This window comes from Aphelocoma coerulescens, chromosome 2 (assembly GCF_041296385.1).
Source record: "Aphelocoma coerulescens isolate FSJ_1873_10779 chromosome 2, UR_Acoe_1.0, whole genome shotgun sequence".
In the NCBI taxonomy this organism is placed as follows: Eukaryota; Metazoa; Chordata; class Aves; order Passeriformes; family Corvidae; genus Aphelocoma; species Aphelocoma coerulescens.
Window position 1 is genome coordinate 156,816,606 of NC_091015.1, and position 24,598 is coordinate 156,841,203.

The 24,598-nt window shown below is 42.3% G+C and overlaps 1 protein-coding gene across 14 annotated transcripts in view; it reads right to left on the reverse strand.

Annotated features, from left to right (window-relative positions):
- Positions 1 to 1,776: 1,776 nt before the first annotated feature.
- MTSS1 (MTSS I-BAR domain containing 1) overlaps positions 1,777 to 24,598 on the reverse strand; it is a 133,011-nt gene continuing 110,189 nt past the window's right edge. For 3 of the 14 annotated variants that reach the window (XM_069005454.1, XM_069005453.1, XM_069005457.1), the window contains 9 exons: positions 22,225 to 22,382; positions 20,874 to 20,981; positions 19,844 to 19,941; positions 17,647 to 17,857; positions 9,835 to 9,954; positions 8,639 to 8,833; positions 6,420 to 6,584; positions 5,925 to 6,087; positions 1,777 to 4,732 (listed from right to left, as the gene is read on the reverse strand). In XM_069005454.1, the coding sequence (XP_068861555.1) occupies positions 4,041 to 4,732; positions 5,925 to 6,087; positions 6,420 to 6,584; positions 8,639 to 8,833; positions 9,835 to 9,954; positions 17,647 to 17,857; positions 19,844 to 19,941; positions 20,874 to 20,981; positions 22,225 to 22,382 (1,910 nt within the window). In that variant the 3' untranslated portion in view covers positions 1,777 to 4,040. The remainder of the gene's footprint in view (positions 4,733 to 5,924; positions 6,088 to 6,419; positions 6,585 to 8,638; positions 8,834 to 9,834; positions 9,955 to 17,646; positions 17,858 to 19,843; positions 19,942 to 20,873; positions 20,982 to 22,224; positions 22,383 to 24,598) is intronic. The other 11 variants (XM_069005458.1, XM_069005456.1, XM_069005460.1 and 8 more) reach the window with 8 other exon arrangements.

The window sequence follows — 24,598 nt, forward strand, 5'->3', positions numbered from 1 at the left end:
ATTGAACAAAAGATGGCAAGGCATGAACTTCAGCTCTTTTAAGGACTAAACATATTTAGCTCAGGAATCAGGCTTTAATCTGGCTGATTTTTAGAAAGTTTTAATGTGCTCCTTTTCAGTAAGTCTACATGCTAAAATAGGTCTGAATTTTGGAAAAAGAAAAAAAAAGCCAGAAAAACAGCTTTACATATTCCATAGCTGAAATTTTCAAACCTGCCAGGAAGCAGGATCTGTTCTCTGTGCTCAGCTATAACCAAAGGTAGTGGCAGAACTGAGGTATGCCCACTTCCAGCACAGCTCTTCAGCACACGCCGCACCTTAGGTTGGAGCTCTCCCTCAGAACAAGTGCCTTCTGTATTGAATCAGCCGAGCAAAGCACTGACACCCAAGTGAGACAAGATGCTCAGCAGTACTTGAGGTACAGCCATAGAGAGATGGGGCAGTGAAACCATGATCCTTTTGGAGGCATTTCCAGCCAGATCACCTTGGTTTTTCCTTTAACATCTTCCTGACTACGTTGGGACAGGATGGGTAGGATTTTACTTTCTCCATAGCAGCCCTCATAGTCCTGGGAAGGTGTTAAGAGCACACCAGTGCTCTGGCTACTGCTGAGCAGTGCTCCACAGCATCCAGGGTGTCCACTTGGCATTCCCCCTCACCAGTGGACTGGGGGTGGGAAAGATCTTGGGAGGGGACATAGTCAGGACTCAGGATAGCTGACCCAAACTGACCTAAGGGCATGGGTTCCTGTCTCCACAGGTCCACAGGTTCTGCCAGGAGCCTGCCCCAGCACAGGCTTCCCACAGGCTCTCAGCCTCCTTTGAGCATGCACCTGTTCCAGCATGGGCTGCAGGTGGATCTCTGTTCCTCCATGGACCTCCATGAGCTGCAGGGGCACAGCTGCATCACCTGCAGGGAAATGTCTGCTCTGGCACCTGGAGCACCTCCTGCCCCTCCTTCCTCACTGACCAGGGTGTCTGCGGGGCTGTTTCCCTCACATACTCTCACTCTTCTCTCCACCTGCTATTGCTGTCACACAGCAACTTTTTCCCCTTCTTAAATTTTCAATCCCAGAGGCATTACCACCATCACTGTTGGGCTCGGCTGTGGCCAGTGGTGGGTCTGTCCTGGAGCCAGCTGGCATTGGCTCTGTCAGACATGGGGGAAGCTTCTTACAGTCAGAGAAGCCACCCCTGTAGCCCCCAGCTACCTAAACCTGGCCTCATAAACCCAGGGCAAGTGACAAATGGAAAGCTTTAGACAAAAATGCAATCATTGCAGCAGCAAGCAAATAAACTGAGCTATTGTATGGCAGCTCCAAGAGGGAGCAATGTCTCCCCCCTCTGCCTTCAATGCTGAGAAAGCTGAAAAGTCTTCAGTCACCTGGGGAACTGTGGGAGATGGTGCTGGTGTTGTGCTTGATACATTCTGGCTGTAGCACGGGCAGTGTTGACAGCAGCAATTTTCCTCCTCTGGCCTAAGGAACTGTGGTCCAGCACTGAGGTGGATGCACAGAAATGCAGTTACCAGTGCTTCCTGGCCAGGTAACAGCAGGGAAATGTCATCAGTTACTACTTAATGGGAATTTCCATCGTTAGCAGTATACTTCTGCTCCACTGCTACCCTGCTGGTGCCCATCAGTAAAACACAGCTATATGCAATTTTATTTACTTGCTTTTTAACTCTCTCTTGCTTCTATTACACACAGATGAAACCTTGAGATGTCTGATGAAGGCCACCATTGATATCCAATGCTCTGGAAGCAGAAAGTCTTTAAGAAGCAAAATACAGAAGTTTTTCAGCAGTTCTTTATTTATAATGTAGGCTTAAGCAATCATTACAATGTAGAAGGGAGACACACTTACAGCAATTATTTATACCAGTTTAGAACAAAAAACTGCACAGGGAGAGGTCAACTCTCAGTACAAACTAGCAACTAAACCACAATAATTTACCATTAGAAACATTTTGTTTTTCAGCTGTGACACTGCTTTTACAATATGCAAAAACACAAACAATAGAACTATCCAAAGTGTTTTGTCACATTCTTTCTACATTGAATTTGGCAACATTTTATATTAAATTTTACTGATTATACTAAACGTTTAAGAACTAAACAAGTGAAAAGCTGTACTTGGGTACAGTTACATCCATTTATTTCAAAGGTTTAAATAACACTTTTAACTATTGAGATTATCTCCTAGCGGTTTTTGTTTATGCAAAAACCATCTCAAAGCCTCATTTGCACAATGCATCAGCTACTGTATCAAGATTGGTGGGCTACACCACAGGCACTACTGTTTATTATATTCTGTAATAAGGAGCTTGTTTTTCAAAGAAAGGTTTAGTATTTTCTAAGGATCATGCTTTTTTTTTCTTTTTGCTTTTTAGCCATAACAAAAAAAAAAAGTTTAGCAAGCACAGCAGTGTAAAATGTCATATAGAACACAGTGACTACACAGTTACTAGAAGTTTCACATCCAATGCAGTTATGTATTAAAGGATAAGAGGTCATGTAGGCAAGTCTAGAGCCAACAGAAATCTGCAGTGTGTGGTAGAAACCAGCCCCTTATGTGTTTTATTTGGTTCATTTTTAAACAATCCTGGATCCACAAGTCTAGTGTCCCTCCACATGTAGGTCTGCAGTAGGTGGGCAGACAGCATCCTTCTGGATTGTCTTGACTGGAACACGTGTCATGCCAAGGGGTCTGCACATTCCTGTCAGCTTTAGGAGACGGGTATTGCAGCAATAATGTACTTTAAGGAAAAAATCCAACTCTTAATGATTCTATCAATAGCGTGCCAAAAAACATTACTTAAAAGTACAGAAAAAGAGATTACAGTGATCAGACTCCTGGTATTATCAAAAAACCAGTATCTCCCCCCACCCCCCACCCACCCCTCACCCCTTTCTTTTCAGTATTTAAGAAAAGCCAATCAACTGCCATTTAAAAGAAGTTAAGAAAAACAAGCCCCTGTATTGGAAAGAAACATTCGCAGTTTATTGGATCACAAGCTGGTTTCACCTGTCAAATTTTTAAGTGTTTTCTCAAAATAGTTGGGCTTTCTAAGGTGCCCAGCCTGCTGGGCACAGTCAGAAAAAGGCATTTTGATAACATCTAAGAACTCCCTGCTTGCATTTTAAGAATGTTTTCACATTTATAACTGCCTTAAGCCTGTTGTCCTTGTTTGCATTCAGCGGAAGGATGAGCGGAACAAAACGTGAAGGTGGAAGAACCAAGCCTACACAGTTAAGGCTGCATGCATGTGACTGAGAGTTGCTGCTGTGCAGTCAAAAAAGAAATGTGGAAAAACCCAGTTTTTAAAACACCCTACAGAAACAAAACACTGCAATCCAATATGGCTTATTCTGATGCATTTACCATGAAGCTACTAGTAATTCATCCTACTAGGCTACTTTTGTGCAACAGCATCTGCTATTTTGATGGCATCTCCCTCCCCCCACTACCCCCAATAACTCTACCAACTGCAGGTTTCTTCCTTGCATTATATATTGCTTTATTGTCAATTTTTATTCCTGCTTTTCAAACTTCTTTTTAATACTTAAATGAGGATCTGTTCCATATCACTTGACTTAAACTGTAGTAAGTCCCATTGTTCTATTTTTTAATCTCACTATTACAAGGCGCACTACAAAAGCTTGCAAAAAAGCCAAATTTTCATTAAATCCCTTTGCTGAAGTTAACTACTCGACATTTTTTTTTTTCCTATGATTTAAAACTTTACAAAGAGAGTTATAAAAAAGGTAAATGGGATTTGGCACCTTCAGAAAAAATTAAAAGTGTAACTTAGATCAAAAAAATGCAGAAACAAAATCATTGATATTTACAAATTAAAACACCACTGAAGACTATGTCTTACTATGCTCTTTCATTTGTTTTCTCTTTTGGAGTACTTTCAGACTGTCTGTTACCGAGTATCTTAAAAAAATCATTGATTACAGATTGGAATGGATAGAGACAGATTAGTTTTCTCACAGTTCCTCCTCGGTGTTCAGTAGTCTGGCAGCTCCTCTGCTCCTAGGAAATACGAGGTGCTGAGCGATCATTCGTGGTCGTCTTCTTCAGCTTGACCCCGCGCCGGATGGCGTTGAGCATATCCTCCCCCTGCGGGACATCGCCGGGGCTCAGCTCACCGGGCTCCAGCTCCGCCTGCCCCGCGGGCGCCAGGCTGCCGACCCCATCCCGCTCGCTCCCCTCCCCCTCGCTCTCGGGGACCGCCTGCCTCTGCTCCTCGGCAGCACCCAGTTTCTGGCCTGGCGCCGGAGGGTTGACAGACGCTTGCCCGCTCCATGAGGGCACGCTGGTGACACCTTGCCCACCATCTCCTGCTGCTGGAGACTCTGGATTTTGCTCGGGACACTCTTCTGTGCCAGCAAGGGCACCAGGCAGCCCCCCTGGTATGTCAGGGACAGTTGGTGTTTTGACAGGAATCACCGGCGTCTTGATGGGAATCGGGCCTCCACCGATGGTCCCGCGCCGGACGGAAGGCTTGGTCGAAGGGGTCCGTCGGATGGTGGCGACGCCCGGGGTGACGATGACCGGTCCCAGTGTGGTTGGCAGACCTGCAGTGGAAGCAGGACGCTTGGTTTGAAACATTCTGCGATAGGACTGGCTAATGTCACTGTTTCTTGGGATGGTGGAAGATTTGTCAAACTCCTGTTGTTCTGCCTCCTGGTCACCACTCACAGAGAAATAATCATAATCTGAAACTGATGCCAAAAGACAGAGTTAGGATCAAGTTGGAGCAGACAGCTGATTCACATCAGTAAGTCTGAAGTATGTATAGATAACCTAAAAAGCCTGGGAATCTGTAAGAATTAAGGGACTTTCCACCTTTAGAAGGAAGAAAGCCCGAGGTTCTGTGACCAAGATTTGAGAACTGCGTGGTTGAAGGCATCACAGCAGACCAATCCTACAGCTGCAGGGGGCCCATGGCTCTTGTGAAAGAGAATGAGCTCAATATTTGTCATCAATGTGAAGATACCAAAACTGGCATCCTACAAGCCATATGCCATGACTTGTAGATAGGAATACTTGAAAAATGTACTTTAGATTAGGTAAGTGGGTTCAGGGGACCATGTACCAGTGATTTCAGCAGCAAATCTGCTTATTTTGTAAACCAAGTAAAACCCAGCTGTCAACTCTGAAAACTCAGCCTCAGCTTTAGTAATTGCACTGGGTTCCTTCCTCTTCACCTAAGTGCTGAGCCAAGCTTGGCCCACCACAAGCCCTGCTGCCTCCTGTGACTGCAGAGCACAACCACCCCAGCTGAGCAAACAAGGCTTGAACTGCAAATACCAAACCTTGGTCCCTCCGGTCCCTCCCAGCTTGCTGCTGGTTCTGAAACAGGGTACAAAACCCAACACCTCATTGCAGCTTCCCAGCTATGCCCAAGTTAAAGTCTCCAATGGATTATTTTTCCAATTACAAAGTTTCTGCTTAGGCAGGAAATGAAAGATCACCCAGGGAAACCAAGAGCAGACTGAGAGTGCTGATGGAACACAGCAAACCTTGTGAGTGTGTATTTGCTGAGACAATAGCTCAGAAAGGACCCAAGAAGTACTGGATGCAATACCAGTGTCATTTATAATTCCAGGATGATGCCTTGAGAGCCTAAGGCATCAGGATCCTCTTTAAAATGCTGGCATCCTTAAGCTGAAACTCATTGGAGTCATGCACACAAAAATACAATTGTCAGTACACTACACAGCAATGCCGATTTCTATGTAGTTAAAAAATCCAGGCTGCATTCCAAGCTGGAAAAAGCTTCCCAACAGCAATGCCAGCCTTCCTCTCCAGCTGACTACAAAGTCAGCAAGCAATAGCTGCTCCTTGGCACCATGGTGTGAATGTGGCCAGGATGGGAATGTTCTAAAAAGGAACATCTCCTGGATGCATTACCTTGAGATGGAATTGTGTCCTCTGAACAGCACGGAGTTGTTGTCTGGGTGCTGTAGCCACTGGAGCACTGCAAGGAATCCCGACTGCTCCTCTGGGTGTCCAACTGCAGCCCTCGGGACAGAGCGAGCGCCAGCTCCTCGCAGGCCTCCATCTCCTCACCCTGCTGCTTACACACAGGAAAGAGACTTGTTAACCTGCAAGGGTCAGTCACCTTCACCCACTTTTAGCTGTCTCTCCTCCCCAGCAGAGCCTGTCACCATCATAATCCAACAGGATTGTGCCCAACCATTTACTTGGGTTTAGGAACAGATGCTTCTTTGGAGTCCACTGCTCTATAAAAGTGAATACCCAATGGTATTTCTGCCCACATGATTCCCACTGACCACAGTACCACTTCCCACATAAACACAACATAAAGTGCATCAGAAGTACTGGCAGGAGACAGCATGGCCATCTCCTTTACACCGAACAGCGTATTTGAAATGAGAGCTTCACCCGTGTGGCAGCTGACACCGTCATGCTCCGAGGCCTCTGGGTGTCCTCGGGGGGTGCGGGGGGTCCGCTCTGAGCTGCTCCATTGAGATCTGGCTCACGCTTTTCTTTGCGACGTTGCAATGTGTTCACCATGGGCTGATCGTACGGGCCTGGCTTGGCCCAGTCCTAAGGAAATGAGCTTGTTAGGGACAGCTTTCATCGGGAACTGTGCTTTAATTACAGGCAAAACTATGCAAAGGGCAATTTTAATGCAACAGATCGTGTATCAAACTGGATATGCCTTTCTGAATAAGGTGAGAAATAGTTTTGAAGATATTAAAAATCTTCACTTATTAAACCTATTTCCTTTATTAAAAGAAATCTACATTTCCCATTCTACCTAAACATTCTTATATGAAGGTATTTAACATTTTGATACTATAGTGTTATCTAAATGAAATTCCATGGTGTTAAAGCCTATATTTTCAGAATTTCAAGCACAAAAATCACTGTCACACAGCAGAAGATATGCATAAATGTCCAATCAGTGATGTAACTGTTCCAGATGTACACAGGTTCTAGTATTATGTGCTGTTACAGATGTCCTCAGTTCTGAAAAATTAGGCTTGAACAGATTTTTCATACACATTAGTGGAGCGAGTTACTCTGAGTAATCTCTCAGTTTACTTACTAATTGAAGTCTAGTTTATAATGGTAATCTGTACTGCACAAAGACTAACCTCACTCTGAATTACTGGTGCTAAATTTGAAACAGAAATTCCTCAGGCCCTGAGGGCTGTATTCACTAGGGGCTCTATTAAGCAAAATCCTGAGGGTGTCTAGAACCCACACACTGCACACAAAGAGCTGGACTGATCTGTGACCTGTGTTGGGATGCAGAACCAGTGCTAAGCAGCAGCTCCCCCAATGCCAGCTGCTTCAGGGGCAATCCCAGTCCTAAAACAGTTTTCCTTCACTGAGACAAAGGCTGCTTTAAAAATGAAATAAAAAATTTGTACATGAGAATGGGCCCCACACCCTCCCAGCTGCCTGCTGGGCAGCCTCCCATAGCCTTCTGATGGACAATTAATGATGGGCTAAAACCACGCTGTGGGCTCTTGATGTGTCTCAGTCCAAGGAACGAGAAGTGCAAGGCAGCTGAACTGACATACCCCCTTGTATGGACAGGTATTTTGGTTTTTTTAACACCTATGAAACTCTGCTTTGCCTTGACAACTGTGTCTCTGCTCTAAGTGTTTTGCTGTGAAATATATTGGGAAAGTGATTCTAACACAGACACAACAAATGACCCTGAAGCCCCAGGACCACTGTGGCCACCCTGTGTCTCCAGCTGCTGGAGAGAGAGATTAGGGGGATCTGTAACAAGGTATCTCAATTTAGACATATATACATGGGTCCTGTGGTGCATAAGCAGTATTATACAATCATCCACAGGCACTTAAAATTGCACAGCTACGGCTGACTGACTGCACATCAGCCTTGCTGAAGATGCAAAGCAACAGACAAGAGACCTTTTCCCTTGCTCTAGGGCAAAGTCTCCCAGGGGAACCACCTGGCAGGGATGAACTTTCAGGCTCTAGCAGAGCCGACATATTCTGATGCCAAGTAAGATCCCTGCAGATCCAGCTGGAGCAACTGGAAGACGTTACTGCACTCTTTTTTGGTGGTCTCCCCAAGAGAGCAAAACGAGCTGGGTGAGCACTTCTAATCTGTGGCAGTAAATCATCAGTCACCACTTGGGTTCACCTGGTGCTGAGCACCTTCTTAAACCACTCCAGCTGGATCTAGGAGATTGTGCCTGCCTATAGCCACGGGCCCAGCCACAGGGAGAAGGTTGGGGCATCCAATGTATGGTCCTACTAAGACAACTGGATGCCCCTGCCTGCTCAAGTGAGTGCTTTGATAGTGCTAAATAAGCTCTTTTCCCTCTCAATAGAGCACAGAGTGCTTTCACCAATGTTCCAGATCTAAACTATTCCTTCCTACCTAGGTGTTGTCAGCTTTGATATCTTTTAATTGGTGCCGGAACACACAAGGTCATTCAGAAATACCCACAACCGGATTTTAGGTCTGATTTTCACCATGCAGTGCCCATTCAGAGTGATACCAAACAGAGCAAATCAACCAGTAATTACATGGACTGAAAGGGAGCAACAACTGCCGTGTGCATGCTGTTGGTATGAGGAGGTGAGGACTGCCACAACAAAAGGAACACAAACCTTCCAGCTAGGGATCTTAGATGATGGTAACATGCCTGGCCCAATGGTGTAATAATGAACGTAGTCTGGAAGGAGGGCTGAGGGAGCCCGAGTCCACGCGCGGGAGACAGGCGGGAAATGAGGGAAAGGACCTGCACCAACTGAAGCTACGGATGGGTCACTTGATAAACTACAGTGATAAAACCCATTAGACAACTGGAAATGAAACAAATAAAAAAAACAAAAACAGAGAAATTAATATAAACAGAATGAATACGAAAATACACTGTGACTGATGTTCTAGGGAGAAAATCTCTATCTTAAAACAAAAGAAAGGAAGCTCTTCAATTCACTGCAAATAAAAAACAGAAAATTGATACAATGTTTCATTCAGAAGTGAGATTGCCTGAAAATTGTTATCTATAACAAATTTCAGGCATCCATCTAGCAGTCATTGTCTCCAGGCTGAGCAGCTTTGCCTTCTGTCCATGAAAGCAGCACACTGTGAAAAAGCCTTTGTAATTTAGGTACCCTGCAGACTGCTGAAATAAAACCAGAACTTTTCCAATCCTGAAGGCATCTGCATTAGTGGTATTTAGTCTGTGTAGCTGGACAGAGGGGAAAAGCATACAGCCTTCAAACATGACATGTTCTGGCTGTGTGATGATATGGAAGAAAAAAACAACTAAAACCAACAGCAAGGATTTATGAGATGAGAAAGGAGACTGCTATCACTTCCTCCCCCAGTTCAGAGTGTATCCCATGTAATTTGTTCCAACCATGTGTATTTTGCTTTCCTTTTTGGCCAAAAAACAACCCCCCTTTACTCAGTGTAATGTGTGCTACCTAAGGGGAGAGAGGGGAGAAGCCACAAACAGCACAACCTGGGCAAGGCGCTTTTTGTCAGGCAAACAGCTGGGTCTGGGCAGCATTCCACAATCTCTCTGAGTAGAAAAAGTGGAGAATGAGCTTTTCTTAGAAAATTACTTCTGTAAAATACCCAATTTGTAGCTTCTCCTAGTAGCTAGTTTAAAGACAATTGTGGTTTTTATTCAAACAGATTAATTTCTAAGGGAGTGTGCAACAGTTCCTATTCTCATCTTTCACCAAGAAGGATCCTGACTGCATCCCATGCACAGAGGTTTTTTTGTCCAAATGTTGCAGAGTTTGGATAATGAGCTAATAGGTTTGTATGTCTTGGAGATGAAGTTTTTCACCTTATCTGTGGAGGCCCAAGCCCCCATGGTGGAGCCTGAGCTGACTGAGGTGGGGGAACTGCACTCGCTCACTGACTGGCAGGTTTCAGAGGCTTCTGAAGAGGCAGAGCTGGACGAATTCTGCAGCATAAAACAGCATTGCAACGCAGGGAAAGGTATACGCAAGCCACCAGAAAAGAAAAAAAATCACAAACAAAAAGACAAAAAGCACATACACAGAGACATACAGGAGAGAGGGAAGGATGAGAAAAGCAAAGGGTTAGGATTTTAAAAATCAATTAGAAACTGCTCAAAACTATTGCTAATGTTCAGGAAATCTATGAAAAAAAATAAGCCATTTGTTTAATGCGAGAACTTGCCACACTAAGGAATGAGGGAATCGAGGCAGCGATCTCAACTCCTCATTACAATTTCAGTGTCTCAATTCTGCTGCTGTCTCAGAGCAAGAAGCTGGGGGAGCTTAGGGCACTTGTGGTCCAAACATGCAATATACTGAGACAACTGATTTATACAGAAAAGCAGATCATCAGTACTTCAAAGACACAAAGTTTAGATTTAAAACATGGAGTAGCAAATGTCACTTATATTCACAAGTTCTCGTATATTCTGATCTGCAAAGTGCTTGTGAAAAGCTCATCTGAGTTCAAGTATTATGGAAGAGAGAAAGAAGTGATACTTACCAAAACTGGAGGTTTCCAAAGTGCATGACCTGTGTATGCATGTGCCTCTGCAGGTAGGATGCATACACCAAAAGCACTCTGACTAAAACCCTCCTACCCAGCAGCCAGCAGGAAGGCACATGCACTCTGCTGAGTGCAGAAGTGGTGACATGTGCTTGCCACCTGCTTTCTCCTAGCAGCAGAGACAGAAAATACCAGGGGCTTCGATGGAGAGTGAAGGAAAATGCAGGACATAAAACGTCCACTGAACACATCAAACATTTTGCTCCTATCTAGGAACTTCTCCAATTTTCAGTGCACACCTTTATTTACCTTTGCTGCTGTCAGACCTCTACAACAGCATCTAATCCAACTACGCAAAGACCAAGGGGAATAACCACATGGACCATTTTACCAACTACAGTGCTCTTCCACATCTCCCCCTTGGAAGTGGCATCCTACTCTGTTAGGGATGTGCATCCAGGTCTCATCGAGACCTTGGAAATGGTCAAGAATACTGTCCGAGTTGTCAGGGCAGTACTGAGCTCTGTTCACTGTCAGAAATTCAATACTAGCAAGACCAATTCATCCTTTAGTACCCAAGGACCTGTGAAACAAGTCTATCTAAGGTGTTTTATGACAGCAGAGAGAATGTGCTCTTTTTTCAAGTTTGTGTAGCAAAGACAGAGATTTCAAGGAATAACATGTTGAAAAGGAAGGGAAATCTCACCTGAAATAAAATTTCACGAGTTAACCTTAGGTAAAATCTGGGGTGAGTTTGCAATGGAAGGACAGCTGGATATGAGGCAGTGCAGAGGAGCAAATACTCCTAACACCCACAAATTGTCTCACTGCTCACCAGAAGCTACATATGGGTAATGTACAGCCAGCTGCCCGAGTAAAAGAAGATGTAGGTCTCGCAGGATAGAACACTGTCACCATAAGGGTTTTGGTGAAGAGTACTGGGGCAGCTGAGAAGTCAACATGGTATCAGCATCTTGAGCTTACTGATAAACTGATTTAAGTGAAATTTTGCAAAGGCTGTTAAAATTTTTTAAAGCATGTAGAGTGACGGAGTATTTTATATAAATAACACTGATCCCAGCCTATGCTGACATGAGATCAGATCTGCAGGTGACCTGTCAAACATGTTTAGGGTACAAGTATGTCACCTAACAAGGCTTATATTCAAAGTGCAGTAAGAGTTGAGGTAAAGGTAAGATCAGAGGGAACAGCAACAAATGACACACGGCTGTTAAGGAGAGCACTGAAAGTGGCGTACCTGATGAGGCAGTGGCTTGATATCTAGTGGAACTTGTCACATTCTTACATTTATCACATTGTCACATTTATCCAAGTCCTTTTACAGGAGAAAAGCCTCTAAAAATAACAATACTGACAAAGATGAGCTGCAGAGGACTGCCATCAGACATAAACAAGGTGCACTAAATGGAGATGAGACTATTGCCTCTGTCCCTAGAGAAAAATTCATTACAGAAAACTAGCTTTTACACTAAATTCCAGAGTTCTGACTGACATTCCAGGTACCTCAGCAGAAGAAGCCTCATGAGAATACTCACACTAGTGTTATGGTCTGGCCAGGAAAAAACCAAGAGAGAAAAATGTAATTACAGAAAATGCTGTCTGAAACCTCCTACTTATGGCTCAAATGACCCTCCTGGGTCTGCATACTCTGCACATGGCAGGATGGACAGTTAAGGGTCTGAGTTCTAAGCATGGCATCTCCCATGCTACCTTGTTTTCTACAGATACCCAAGGGCAACAACTAAGAACTTGGGAGTTTGCATCTAATACACTATTTGTGTCTACAAGACAGAAATTTCACAAGATTGTGTCAAGTAATGGTAGAAATAGCTCACTGATGGTGTTTATTACCAAGATGCATGTAGCAAATAGATAAAAAAGGTCAAAAATGCAGATTCTAAAGATGCAAAGAATTGTTCAATTTACTTGGTGTATGGGGAAAAAAACACTGGAACTGATGAATTTATTTTTGCAATAAAGTGACTCCTCCAAAGCAAAAAAAAGATGACAAAAAGGACTCTCCCATTAATTCAGTGTATCCATTTTCAGCAAGAAAAGCTAGAAAAAGACGGAACCAAGATGTCATGGGGAAAACATCCTGAAAGGTGAAGGAAATGCAAGAGGTCATGGTACAGAAACAGGCTCTCCTTGTCTTCAGACACTTGCAAGGCACAGAGAAAGGGAACCTCCGGTCTTGCTACAAAAGGATTCCAACAGTGAGAAAACAATGGAGAGGGAGGCAGAAGAAACTGAACTCCTGAAGGAAAAGCATAAGGAAAACATGACTGGCAGCAGGTCAAAGGATGCTTGGATCAGACTGGAGAGGCAGTCCTGAATGGCTGGACCCAGGTGTGGGAAGCACAGACCACCCATCACTTCTTAGCATAAAGTACATGAGGGACTGAAAACAGAAACTGCACAGCTACTGCTTGGACAAAGAATCCTAAGACTCTGCAGTGCTTGTTCTAGATGCACATTCCCTGGCATAACCTCTCCTGGGACCACATACACAGGGCAGAGAAATTTCTGCTCTACAGAGTAATTTCTACAAATTCTACAATTCCCCCACCCCATGGTGAGAGAAATTTGACAAGCAGATTTTTTCAACTTGTTTTAGTAGATTCCTTTTTAAAAATTTTGTTTGTATAGTTTTTAAAATAAGTTCTTCCATTTTAGCCATTTTTTTCCCCACAGCTGAAATAATGGCAGTCCTGCTCTGTTCTAAAACCATCTCTTCTGCGAAAAGCTTAAAGTTAACACTATAAAGCTAAAACTGTGCTTTGCAGTGACAAGCAGGGCCCTAAATGTACATTTGTACAAGTGCAGCTTGGTGTCTGGTCTCTCAGATGAGCCATGGCTTGTTCTTGGATAGTGGCCTGCTACTTGGTGTGGTATGCATGAGTTCCAGCAGGGATATAAAAAAAATATTTTTTGGGCTACTGGACTGTACAATTACATTTTCCATCTGCTGTTCAACTAACCTATAAAAGGACCATGGTTATCTTGGATTACTTGCATGCTTTGTTTGCTATGTTTTCCATTCAAACATAGCATTGCTTTTTTAACCCTCTCCCTTTCTCAAATAGGAGAACGAGCTTCCTGGACAAGGGTTTCCAGGGAGACCAAATCCTAATGATGAGCGTGGTCCAATATCCCTCTAGAGTCACTGGAAGATGGTCTCAGCTACTTTTCAAAAAGCTCTGGGTAGTAACTCAAGGTCACCTCCTCAATTTGTCTCATTTCCAGGAATCTGTCTCTACTGACTCTTCTTTCTAGTCAGGGACAAACTACTGGGAAACAACTTGGAATTTTAGGAGAAACTAATATCTGGTGATAACTTACAGATGCATTTCAGTTTGGAGTTGATTTTGGTTTTTGTTTTGTTTGTTTGCTTTTTTTTTTTTAATTTGTTTGCTTTTGGTGTTTTTTTTTATTTGTTTGTTTTTGGGGGTGGTTTTTTTAAGGTCTGATCTGGAAGCATTTCTTAATTTAAATGGAAAACAGAATAGCTGTAACAATATATTTCCCCTATTCTTACTTGCAGCTATTCCAAGCAATGAAATCTCCTCAAAAGCAAAATTTTTCCAGCCTTATAACCTGTACATGCAGAAGCAACTTCACATTCAGTTTCCCCCTACTTCACTGTTTAGTGAAAGTGCTTTCCAGAGCATTCTAACAATACTTATCTCTCTGCTGTCTGACAGCACATCAACTTTTTTATCTTCACCTGCTTCTTTGTCTCCCTTTGGTTTCATCTCTGTGAAGTCACAAGCAGCCTATAAAATCCAACTGTTTACTTCAAATCCAGCGGATCCTACTATTATCATCCCCAGAATCAAACATCACTATATTGCTATCACATCATTTGATCACAGATACTCCCAGGCCTCAGTTTGTCTACTACACAGGGCATGAGTGGGTTTAGCAGCACCAGTCACATCCAGCATCCATCCAAAAGCCACTCTGTGCTCCCAGCAGGTCTGTCAGAAGGGCTTTGTATGAGGTCACTGAGTGCCAAGGGCAATGTTGGCCACGGCTGACCTTACATCTGGCACTTAAAGAAACTGCTCCACTCCTGAAAGAGACCTGTGATGCTTTTCCAGCTGTTCAGCTAAGCCCAAATGTCCCTCTTTAATTATGATTAAAGCCTTTTACAGTGACCTTCCCACAGGTACAGCCACATGCTACAGGATAACACTTTTACTCCCAGCAATGCTGCAGAAAGGTGATCCTCACACACCAGTGAAAGGGCAGAATCTGTTTTTATAACTGCTCTTTTTCCTATCTTCTATGCAAAGTGTGATAATTGTAAAGACTTACTACTCTTACTAACAACTACAGGCTGGAAAGCAGTCTTCATTTTGTCAGAGATCTCACCTTTGGTATAGTCTGTACCTTGTTTCAATCTCCAGTCTTTGTTTGAGATTCCCACCAACTCCCCCCCCCCCCCCCCAATGTGATTTTGAGGAAATTCAGTTTAATTTTCAGTGACGCTTGTCTAAAATGTAGGTGAGCTTATATATGTAATAGCTTCACATAGCTCATATACTCACATTCCTATAATATGGGAATTTTAAATAACCCCCTTCTACTTTTTTTTTCTAAAATTCATTATTAAACAAAAAGGGCTTTGTTGATCCAACCAACATATGCCACAGCATGTAGCTAGCAAACATCATCAAAGTGTCCACCTGCACAAGATATACAGCTTTTAATTTCCTTTGTTGGTTCCAGAGCTTGCTTTTCTGCCTCCTCAGTGTCACTACTAGAAACAACAACATCAGTGTTTGAGACAGAGCAGCAGCCTCCTCCCCACCCAGCACCGATGCTCCAAGCACAGCCCCACAGGGAGATCTGTCAGTTGGTTAGAGACACACAACACGGGGTAACGCTGCCTACTGAACAGCTGCTGGTCAGCTCACAGTCACAGTTATCTGTCAGCACAACACACACAATTTACTTAGTGCTGAACATATAAAGCAAGACACTTAAGCAAAGATGAAGCGGCCAGGCAATGATCTGTTACCTTTTCCTCTGCGTAAAGGTAAACAGAACCAGAGACATACAGAGCACATACCCATTTGTTATACCAACACACTACACTTGTCACACTGCTGCAGCCTTCCACAGCTCATGAATAGCTCAAGTGATGCTTGGATCAGTTTGCAACCTTATGGACAGTTTCTAAAATGAAGTGAAAGCGTATGAACTTAGCTGGTGCAAATCAGCATGACTCCCATCAACTTTCAGGATGTTCTGCCACCTGATACCAGCCTAAGTTCTCTCCTCTGCTTAACAGGGGAATTTGCAAAGAGAGGTGTTGGTTTTTTTCATGCTAAGAGCAATTGCAAAGTTACATCCTTGTCTGCAAACACAGCATCATCATGTGGATTTACTGCCCTTTTATGCAGTGAATATTATAAAAACCAAAGATGATGCTAGCACATGTAAGTGATGTATCTATCTTTAAAGTCAACTTCCTTACCTTGTTACTATTCCAGTTTACTTTATTATTGCTCATTTACTTTTTTGCATTTCACTTAGGTTAGCCATAGCCAATCTAAACAAAACATTCATTTTATTAGTGTGCACAAAGTTCTTCAGGATGTAATCTATAAAAAAAAGCTGATGTGTCCAGACTGGGGACAGAAAAGGTATCATTTAAAAAGAAAGCATTTCTATTAAAATGAGAAAAGTAAATGCATTTAAAAACCATTGAAGTTCCCTTGAGAATGTGTTCCAAGCCTAAATGAACCAGTGTTGTTTTGGATGATACCTTAAAAATTTCTCTAAGGGTACTACTTATTAAATGTTCTGCAGAAGGCAAGGATCTGTGTGCTATCAAAGGTGGTCTAGGGTAGTTTACATGGGCAGGTGACACTTGATAACCACTAACACTTGCTGACTATGAGGATTAACACTCCCCAACCACGCCTACAGAACTACCTACTATCTCTAACATGTGAAAAGGAGTGCAACTACATTTTAAAAGTAAAAGACAATCTTCTCCAGTGACCTCAGGGTGTATTAAAGTAAGTAATACCCAGGACATTAGGTTCACTTCAGTTTGCAGCTAAGATTTTCAAAGGGATTTATAATGTGAGAAGGCAATTCAGCCTTGTTTAAAAATATTACATTTGCTTTGTGATTTCTTAAAAAAAAAAAAAAAAAGCAGCAAACAGAATTCAGGTGCTGGAAGATACAGGCCATGGAGCATTGCAAACCTCTGCCTGCAGATGGCCAGTGAGTTTTTAGAGGAATTTTGTAATGAAAAAATAGAGTGGCAATTTCCTTCTGCAGACCCAAAAATGCTCAGGAAAAGTTTTGCTTATATTTGTAGTGAAATCCTCTTAGTTTGACTGGCTTCAGGATGTTATCATATATTACTATACAAATACTCCTTTCTTGTGAGTTCCAAAAAGAATTAAGAACACCTCTCATTTTCATGCAGAAACCTTATTTCTGCAAGGTGCTTAACTGAGAGTCCAAAATGCAAGTCTATCCACAGAAATGGGTGTCATAAAAAATGGCAAAACCAATTCCATATGATAATGCATTTAGCATTAGTAGCATTTAGTGTATCCCAGATCCTCTGCAGGGCAGGAATGAAGTAAGTCTCTCTGACGCCAAAGCCACCAGTATCAGTTACTGTGGCTGTCAAAAGGCTGTTCTGACATCAGTATGTCCCCATTAAACAGCAAAGAGCCACCAGATATTAACCACTTGCAACCTGTGCAGCATATTAAGTGGTAATCTCAGTGGGTAAAGTGAATATTATTCCCTCCTACAAGGTGAGATTTCTTGCCCTTTGTTGCCTGTATTTATCTAAAAGTTAGGCATCGAGGCTCCCTCCAGGGCCAGAGAGAAAATGAAATCACCCAAGAGTGACTCATCCCTTTCTTCAGTACTAACTGCAAAAGCAGCATAAATCACTCCTGCTAGAGGCCCAACTTTTGGATAAATGAAATGCACTGAGACAAACCTTACCCTCAATGTTTAAACTGACTCCAAGGTACCCCAAAACCACATCAGATCCTTTTTCTGAAAGGTGAGCCAAGTTACAGAGTCCAGCTCACACTCAGGTTTTTGTTCTCATGCTTGCACGTACCTGGTTAGGTGCTTCTGGTGGCATGGGGGATGGCGATTTGGACTGGAAAGCATCCTGGGACATGAATCCAGAATCATGGGAGGACACACTGGACAGCCTCATGGGTGCCTGCTGAGGCAGATTGGAGCTGCGATAGCGATAGTGTGAACTAGGTGAGTGCGAGTGCGAGCCACTGGACCGGGAATCACTACTGTTAACGCTGTTCAGACTGCTGTGAGAGACAAAAGGAACAGAGAAAGGAAAGGGGAGAGGAAAAGACACAAGGGAGGGGTGGGGAGAGACCCATATACAGTACAATTAACATTCCACATGTCTCTAGCAACAGGCAGCATAAACCAGAAAAGAAAAATGTTGACAAATTAAAAAAAAATAGATATATGCACATATATATCAGTAAAGAACCATAAGCAGCTGCAGTATCCCTGGCGACCAGAGAGAAAATGGCATTTTATCTTCAGTGTCACTCAAATGATCAAATCTTAATCACTCAGACTTCAAACTCAGGCTAGGGTTGAAGGAATCGCTACATGCCCTGCCTACGATTCGCTCAGCACTTGCTCAGAAACTGTCTGCTGATGGTTCTCTCCTGTTCCTGACTTACATTTGGCCCAGATATCCAATGTGATTTCTAGCAGGAGGACCAAAGACATTGGAGTGCATCTAAAAGTCTGCCTCTAGACATGCTGCTGGAGACAGCCAGCAGGACAAAGTGTGAGACTTCTGAAAGTATCACCAACTCCCCACACTTCAGAGTACCCGGGACTCATTTTGCTCACTTGAAGGCTTCCTACCGGATATAAACATGTGACAGCACACAGAATGAAGCCAAGCTGCTGGGTATGGAGCTTTAGTTAATAGGACAACCACAGAATTAAACCCCCAAATAAATACCCATGAAAAAAAACCAACGTGATTTTTCAAAGAAAGAGATTGATTTTTAATCCTCAGAATCCATTCATGACAGTAAGGACATGCCAGCCACACTGTGGGAGCTTTTGGAATCTCCTGCCGGGGTGGCTGAGCAGGACTAGCAGGATGCACCAATCTGAAGGCAGCTTCCTGCTCCATTGGCAGGAGCCTGGCCTGAGGGATGGCTCTGAAGGATACATGGGTAAGGCCTGCACCTCCTGTACACAAATGGCACATACAAAGGAGATGCAGAAGGAAGCGTGGAGCAGAGAAAGAGGAGCTCTGCTGTATTTTACCCACACACACCAGTCTGTGCCATACAGGTTTTTACCATACAAAAAGATTAAACTGATTAGGAAGACATGATGAATTTTTGAGGTATTTTTTGCCATTTTCTTTTACAGCTTCAGGATATTGCATCTTTAAGCCTGTGCTCATTGCTCTAAATATGCACATTTTCACATATATATATATAAAAGTACTGACTTTTTTTATATATATCTGCATGCAGAGACAAGTAGGTACATGGAAGTTGTGTTCACTTGCTCTGACATGCTGTAGGTAACTTTGCTCATACACGGGGAACCTGTAGTACATTATTCATAAAGCAAACTGAAAGGTAATCATTTGAGAGCAGCTAGAGACGTGTTGAGCAGAATACACAACAGGGTATCTTCCTTTTCAGTAAAAGGAAAGAGTAAATGTAGACACCAGGATATGGGGGCAACATGCTAATAAACTGTTTTTATGAGAGAAAACAGTTTTTACAGAGAAAGCACAGACAGAATCCAGTGTTTCAACATATTTCAGGACAGCATTAGACAGCATTAAACAGTCAAAAAAACTTGTATCAAAAAAGCATTTCCATCTACCAGACTGATAGGGCAATTGCCAAGGATGTTTTCCCTTTTCTAACAGTTTAACTTACTGATTAGTAACAGCTACTTAGAATAATCTAAAAAGCCATCACATGAAAAACAGAAAAGGAAATTATGAATGAACAATCTCAGAGTTTAGATCAGTACAGTCTGCTCGTTGACCCAAAATGGATTCAAGAGAACTGAATCAAAAGCATCTTCGAGTTGTTTTGAGTTCAAAAGTTGTTCAGTCATGCCCATCCTTTTTAATATTCCCAGCACACACTTAAATGAATAAAGACCATGAGGGACTGTTTCAGTAAGACTTGTTATTTAAGATTTAAGAATGTACACAAATCTGTATCACAGTCTGAACCTGCCTCCCTTTGCCCCCAAACAGGTTAAAAACCAGGTATTACCAACTGACTTACCTGCAAACACTAGATTTTCTGGACATGGTAGTACTGGGAGAGGATGGAGGAGTCTGGTAAGACCAGCTGTAATCAGAACCTTTCAAATCTAAAATTACCTGATGAAAGATAATCAATAGCATCAAGGATGTGGAAATATTTTCCCTCTATTAATAGAAAGCATCTGTTTGTCATACAACATTCATCCTTGCTACAAACTATCACTGCCGATTGACTCAATCTCAGTTCTCTCCCAAAATTACGCTGTATCACACTGGAGAGTCGGTTTCATCCTTGGCCCTCCTGGTACTACAATACTTCAACACTAAGGCTGCCACCACAGAAGGAAAGTTCAGGTTTGAATGGAAAAAAATCTTTAAAAAAGTAAATTGGAGATTTATTTTTTGCATTAAGGAAGTTTTTCTGGTTTTTGTCTGTTTTGTTTGTTTTGACTTAAAAAATCATTACAGCCTTTGAGTTGAAGTACTGTAACATTTTAAACAATTAATTGAAGATCTAGTATTCAACCACAACAAAGCTTTGCACTTCTAGGTCAATGACAAGGTGATTAAAGTATGACAAAAAAGCTGAGTTCACACAGCAGGGTTGGAGAAAAATGTCCTATTTGGATTCATTTAATGACACACATTTTCCTATGCATTTTAAGGACAGCATGGAAAAATGCTCATATGTCAGACTCCATCAAGCTACACAACCCCAGCAATTTTGTGACTACAAAAAGACAGGGATGCTCAAACATAGGACAAGGAGATGACACTCATTTCTCATACACTCTCCACAGAAATCAGGCATCCTCATACCCTTCAGAGTGTTACTGCTACCACTTCACTCTGGTCTCACCACATATTTCAGGGGCACTCAGCCCCTGAACACAAATTTTCAAAACAAAACAGTTTTTTTAAAAATTGCTCATGTTAAAAATGACCTTGCTGCAGTAAAGCTTCTGCAAAACATCACATATTCCTCACAACACAAAAGGAAAAGTGGTGCAAGCCACAAGTAAAACGTTTGCCAGGTAACAAGAGCTAACCTGTTCACTCGAGGATGGCAATTTGTGTGGATCCATGGTGAGACTTTTCAGGTCATCTGATATGGTTTGTAAATGGGTTATTTCTCCTAACATTGATATTTCTTCTTCCTGAAAAGAAAAATGAGCAAGGCTAACCAGAGCCTTGGTTTTAAAAATCAGACCTGTAACAGAATGTATGACCTTTTTCATTTTGCTGATGACTGTGGAGATGCCCAGTGGAGCTGCTTTTTCTTTGCATATTAAGTAATTACAAAAGGTTGAAATATTAATTTAGGATTTTGTAACTGCTTTAAGATTGCTATAAATTTCTGCCCAGAAATTTTTTCTCTTATTAACAAGATAAGTAAGTCTCAGCCTTCTTTTTGTGACATCTTCAGAAAAAGAGTGTCAGTTTTGCTGCACTTGACAAATACCTAACTCTTCTGTGTATACTCACTAACGTGCCCTAACAATTTTAAGCTTGAGTGTAAAGAGGGGTTAAATTCATAGTTTTTGATAAAGTTAAAGGAATTATACAGGTACAGAGCATTAATACATCTATGATTGATTTTGGCTCAAATTACATTGACAGCTAACTCAGATGATGATTTCTGCACTGTAAACTACCACAGTTAATTCCTTAGTTACCATTTCTTCCAGGTCCTCTGAGTCTGGAATCCACCTGCTCCTGCTCAGCCATGACTTTCCTACTTCTCTAACTATGGTTTTCTGTTGAGACTGATGCTCTTTGTAAACAAGCACTGGGAACATTATCCCAGTACACTGGTGACCCTTCAGAAATGCACCTCACTTGCGCAGAGCCACGAATAATTCGTTGTCAGGCTTCAGACAACTTGAGATGATGAAAATTTACTCAAACCTTTCCAACAAGCTGAAAAACTGTCATGTAGAAGGAAAGGAGCTATCTGAAAACTACATGGAAGCAGCCTGCAATTTGTCAGGTAATGTCATTATATACACAGGGGAGGTCTTGAAACATTTATCAGTCCTAGCACTGGAGTAGGAGTAAGGAGGATTTATATTAAAATGTGATGTTAGAAGAAAAACAGTGGAAAAAACTGCATTTGCAATGTCTCAGGCTGGAATGCATAGAGAACACAAAGTGACTTCAGTCTTTGTGCCCACTGTTTACCCATCAGTCACCTTGAAGGTATTCAGTGTTTCGCATTGCTGAATTACTCCAAGTGCCTACAAGAAAGGTCCCAACTCTCACCACTTGCTAGACAGAGACACAGGCTAAATTTTGGCTCTAGAAATTCATTCCTAAGACACAATGAGATGCTCTCTTCAGAGGCTTTTGGCCACTTATCTAATCTGTGAATTGTACTGACTGAAAACGAAGAGCTCTTACGATCACAGGGCGCAGCATCGAGATGAAAGCACAGAATCGACCACGCTCCTCGATCAGAGCCTTTCTGACAGCTTGCTTCTCGGTTTCCTCAAGCAGCAGGTACTTATCATTGACATCTTGTAAAGCACTATCCAGCTGGGGCTGAATGTCACCCCGTCCTGTATGCAGGAAACAATCAAGAGTACATTTTGTCAAAACTGTGCCTCTCCACAGAAGATGACATTATTTTCAGCCAGCACTGCTGCTGGATTGTGCTTTTGCAATTCAAATCTTAACCAGCATTTTCCCTTAATTCAAATTAGTAAGGATTCCCCCTCCCCAATTAAATCAAGCATTTCAAAGCATTTATTACTTCTCCTTTTGCACAGAATAGAAATCCAGCTCAATTCAAAAGGTTTCAACAAGCCAAAGACAGCATTTTAAGTAAGGACTTTCTCAAAGCATTAGCTGTAGAAACTCTTCACATCCTCCTTGCTGAAAACCAACATCTTACTAACTGGGAGAGTATTAATCACTTGCCCAGATGTGTTTCTCTTCCTTCTTGCATTTGTGCTTAACAAGGTCCTAATGAGAATTTTGTGGAGCCACTAAATGAATGAATCAATCTCCTATACAAGATGCTATTAAGGACATGTTACTGATCATTGGACCACTGAGTCCAGTACTCTGCACAAACCAACTGCTGAAACAGTTTTCTTCATTCCAGAGTCCAACTAAACCAAACCTCTCAACACAGGTTATTAATATATATATAAATGTCCAATATATGTCAATAGAAATAATAAAATTTCAGTGTTTTGAAATTAAAAAAGCTTCACTGTGCTAATTACAGTCAACTCATAATACCAAAACTTTCTGTGACAGCTAAGTAACCTTATTCTGCATTGACTGCTTACACTGCATCATGTCAAAAAAATATTCCTCTAGGAATGAAGAGCTGCTGCTTAGACATACTAAAACCAATAATGTTGCAGTTGCAAGATGTTTTCATGCAGCTTACGCCCCTAAATATTTCAAGGGACCTCAGTTGTATAAATTTGTTGCAAATCTCCCAGAAATCCCATCACATGCAATTTAACTACCAGGAAGATAACACTGAAAAAATGGTGGGTGAGTGACAAAGCAGCTACCCAAAATCAATCTTTTTGGACAATAACCTTTCTGCATGGAGAATTTAAAGCTATGAGCAAGAGGAAGAAAAACGTCTCTTGATGTGTGTAGTACACAATGCAGATGATTCAATGTCAGGGTTACATAGGAAAAACCTTTGCCTTACTATCGTATGTATTTCCTTAATACTCCAGAGCAAGGCAAAGCCATCACCTCCCCTGCACAGCCAAGAGCCGCAGGAAAAGAGAGCAGTGATGGAAGCAAAGAGAATCACGCTGGCTTAGTGGCATTACAGGCTGAATATATCCAAATCTCCTCTGTACAGAGTTAGACACAGTCGAGATAAAACCGCACTGACACCCACATGCAGAGCTCTACGCTGGATTCTGGAAGAATCACATGCAGTGCAACATGGACACGGCCACCGCCAAGGCCACTGGTACCAAACTTCCAGCAGTGTCTGATCCTGCAGATCAGTGTGGCTGCTCTAATGTGGTCATAAAACTGTTTGGAAGTAAATAACTTTAAGAATAACAGACTCTGAAGGTCCAGGCATCTGCCTCCTCCATCAAAATTAGCATCTACCAGAAACAAGTTATAGGAGAGCCTTGGGTATCTCCCTTGAGGTCTTGTGCCTTTTTGTCTGCCACCCTCAGGAGACAAACTGGGCCTTCCTGCTTCAAGGCCATTCTGTACATTTCAGGCCCTCCCCACACTCTGCCATCAGATGCAGTGGTTAAACATTTTATACTTCTCTGGAGTTCTTCTTTCAAATAGTTTATGAGATAGAAACTTGCATCATTGCTCAGGCCCTTTTTGAGTGCTGCCTGGAACTACAATGGGTAAAATAATCTCCTGTTGTTCAAGCCTAGATACTGGCTTACTACCATGGATGTACCAAATGCAAACTATATTAGCTGCAAACTAAATCACACACTCATTAGTTCAGCTCTGGAGAACTGCTATAAACACTCAGCTGCTCCACCATACGATCATGCACATAATGCGATAAATCCTTGTTAAATGCATTTGCCTATGCAGTGAGAGAACACACACTTTAAAAGCAACTGGACTCCATTGACAAAGTGGGTTCAATTACAGTGAGTTTTGGTACTTTATGTAGACCTCAGAACACCACATCTTGGACCAGAGAAACAAGAGCAGCCAAAACCTGGGGCAAGAATAAAATACGTTTGCACCTGTGTAATCCACTCCATTCAACAAAGTTATGAGGATAAGGTTCAGGCTGCTATTTTAACCCTTT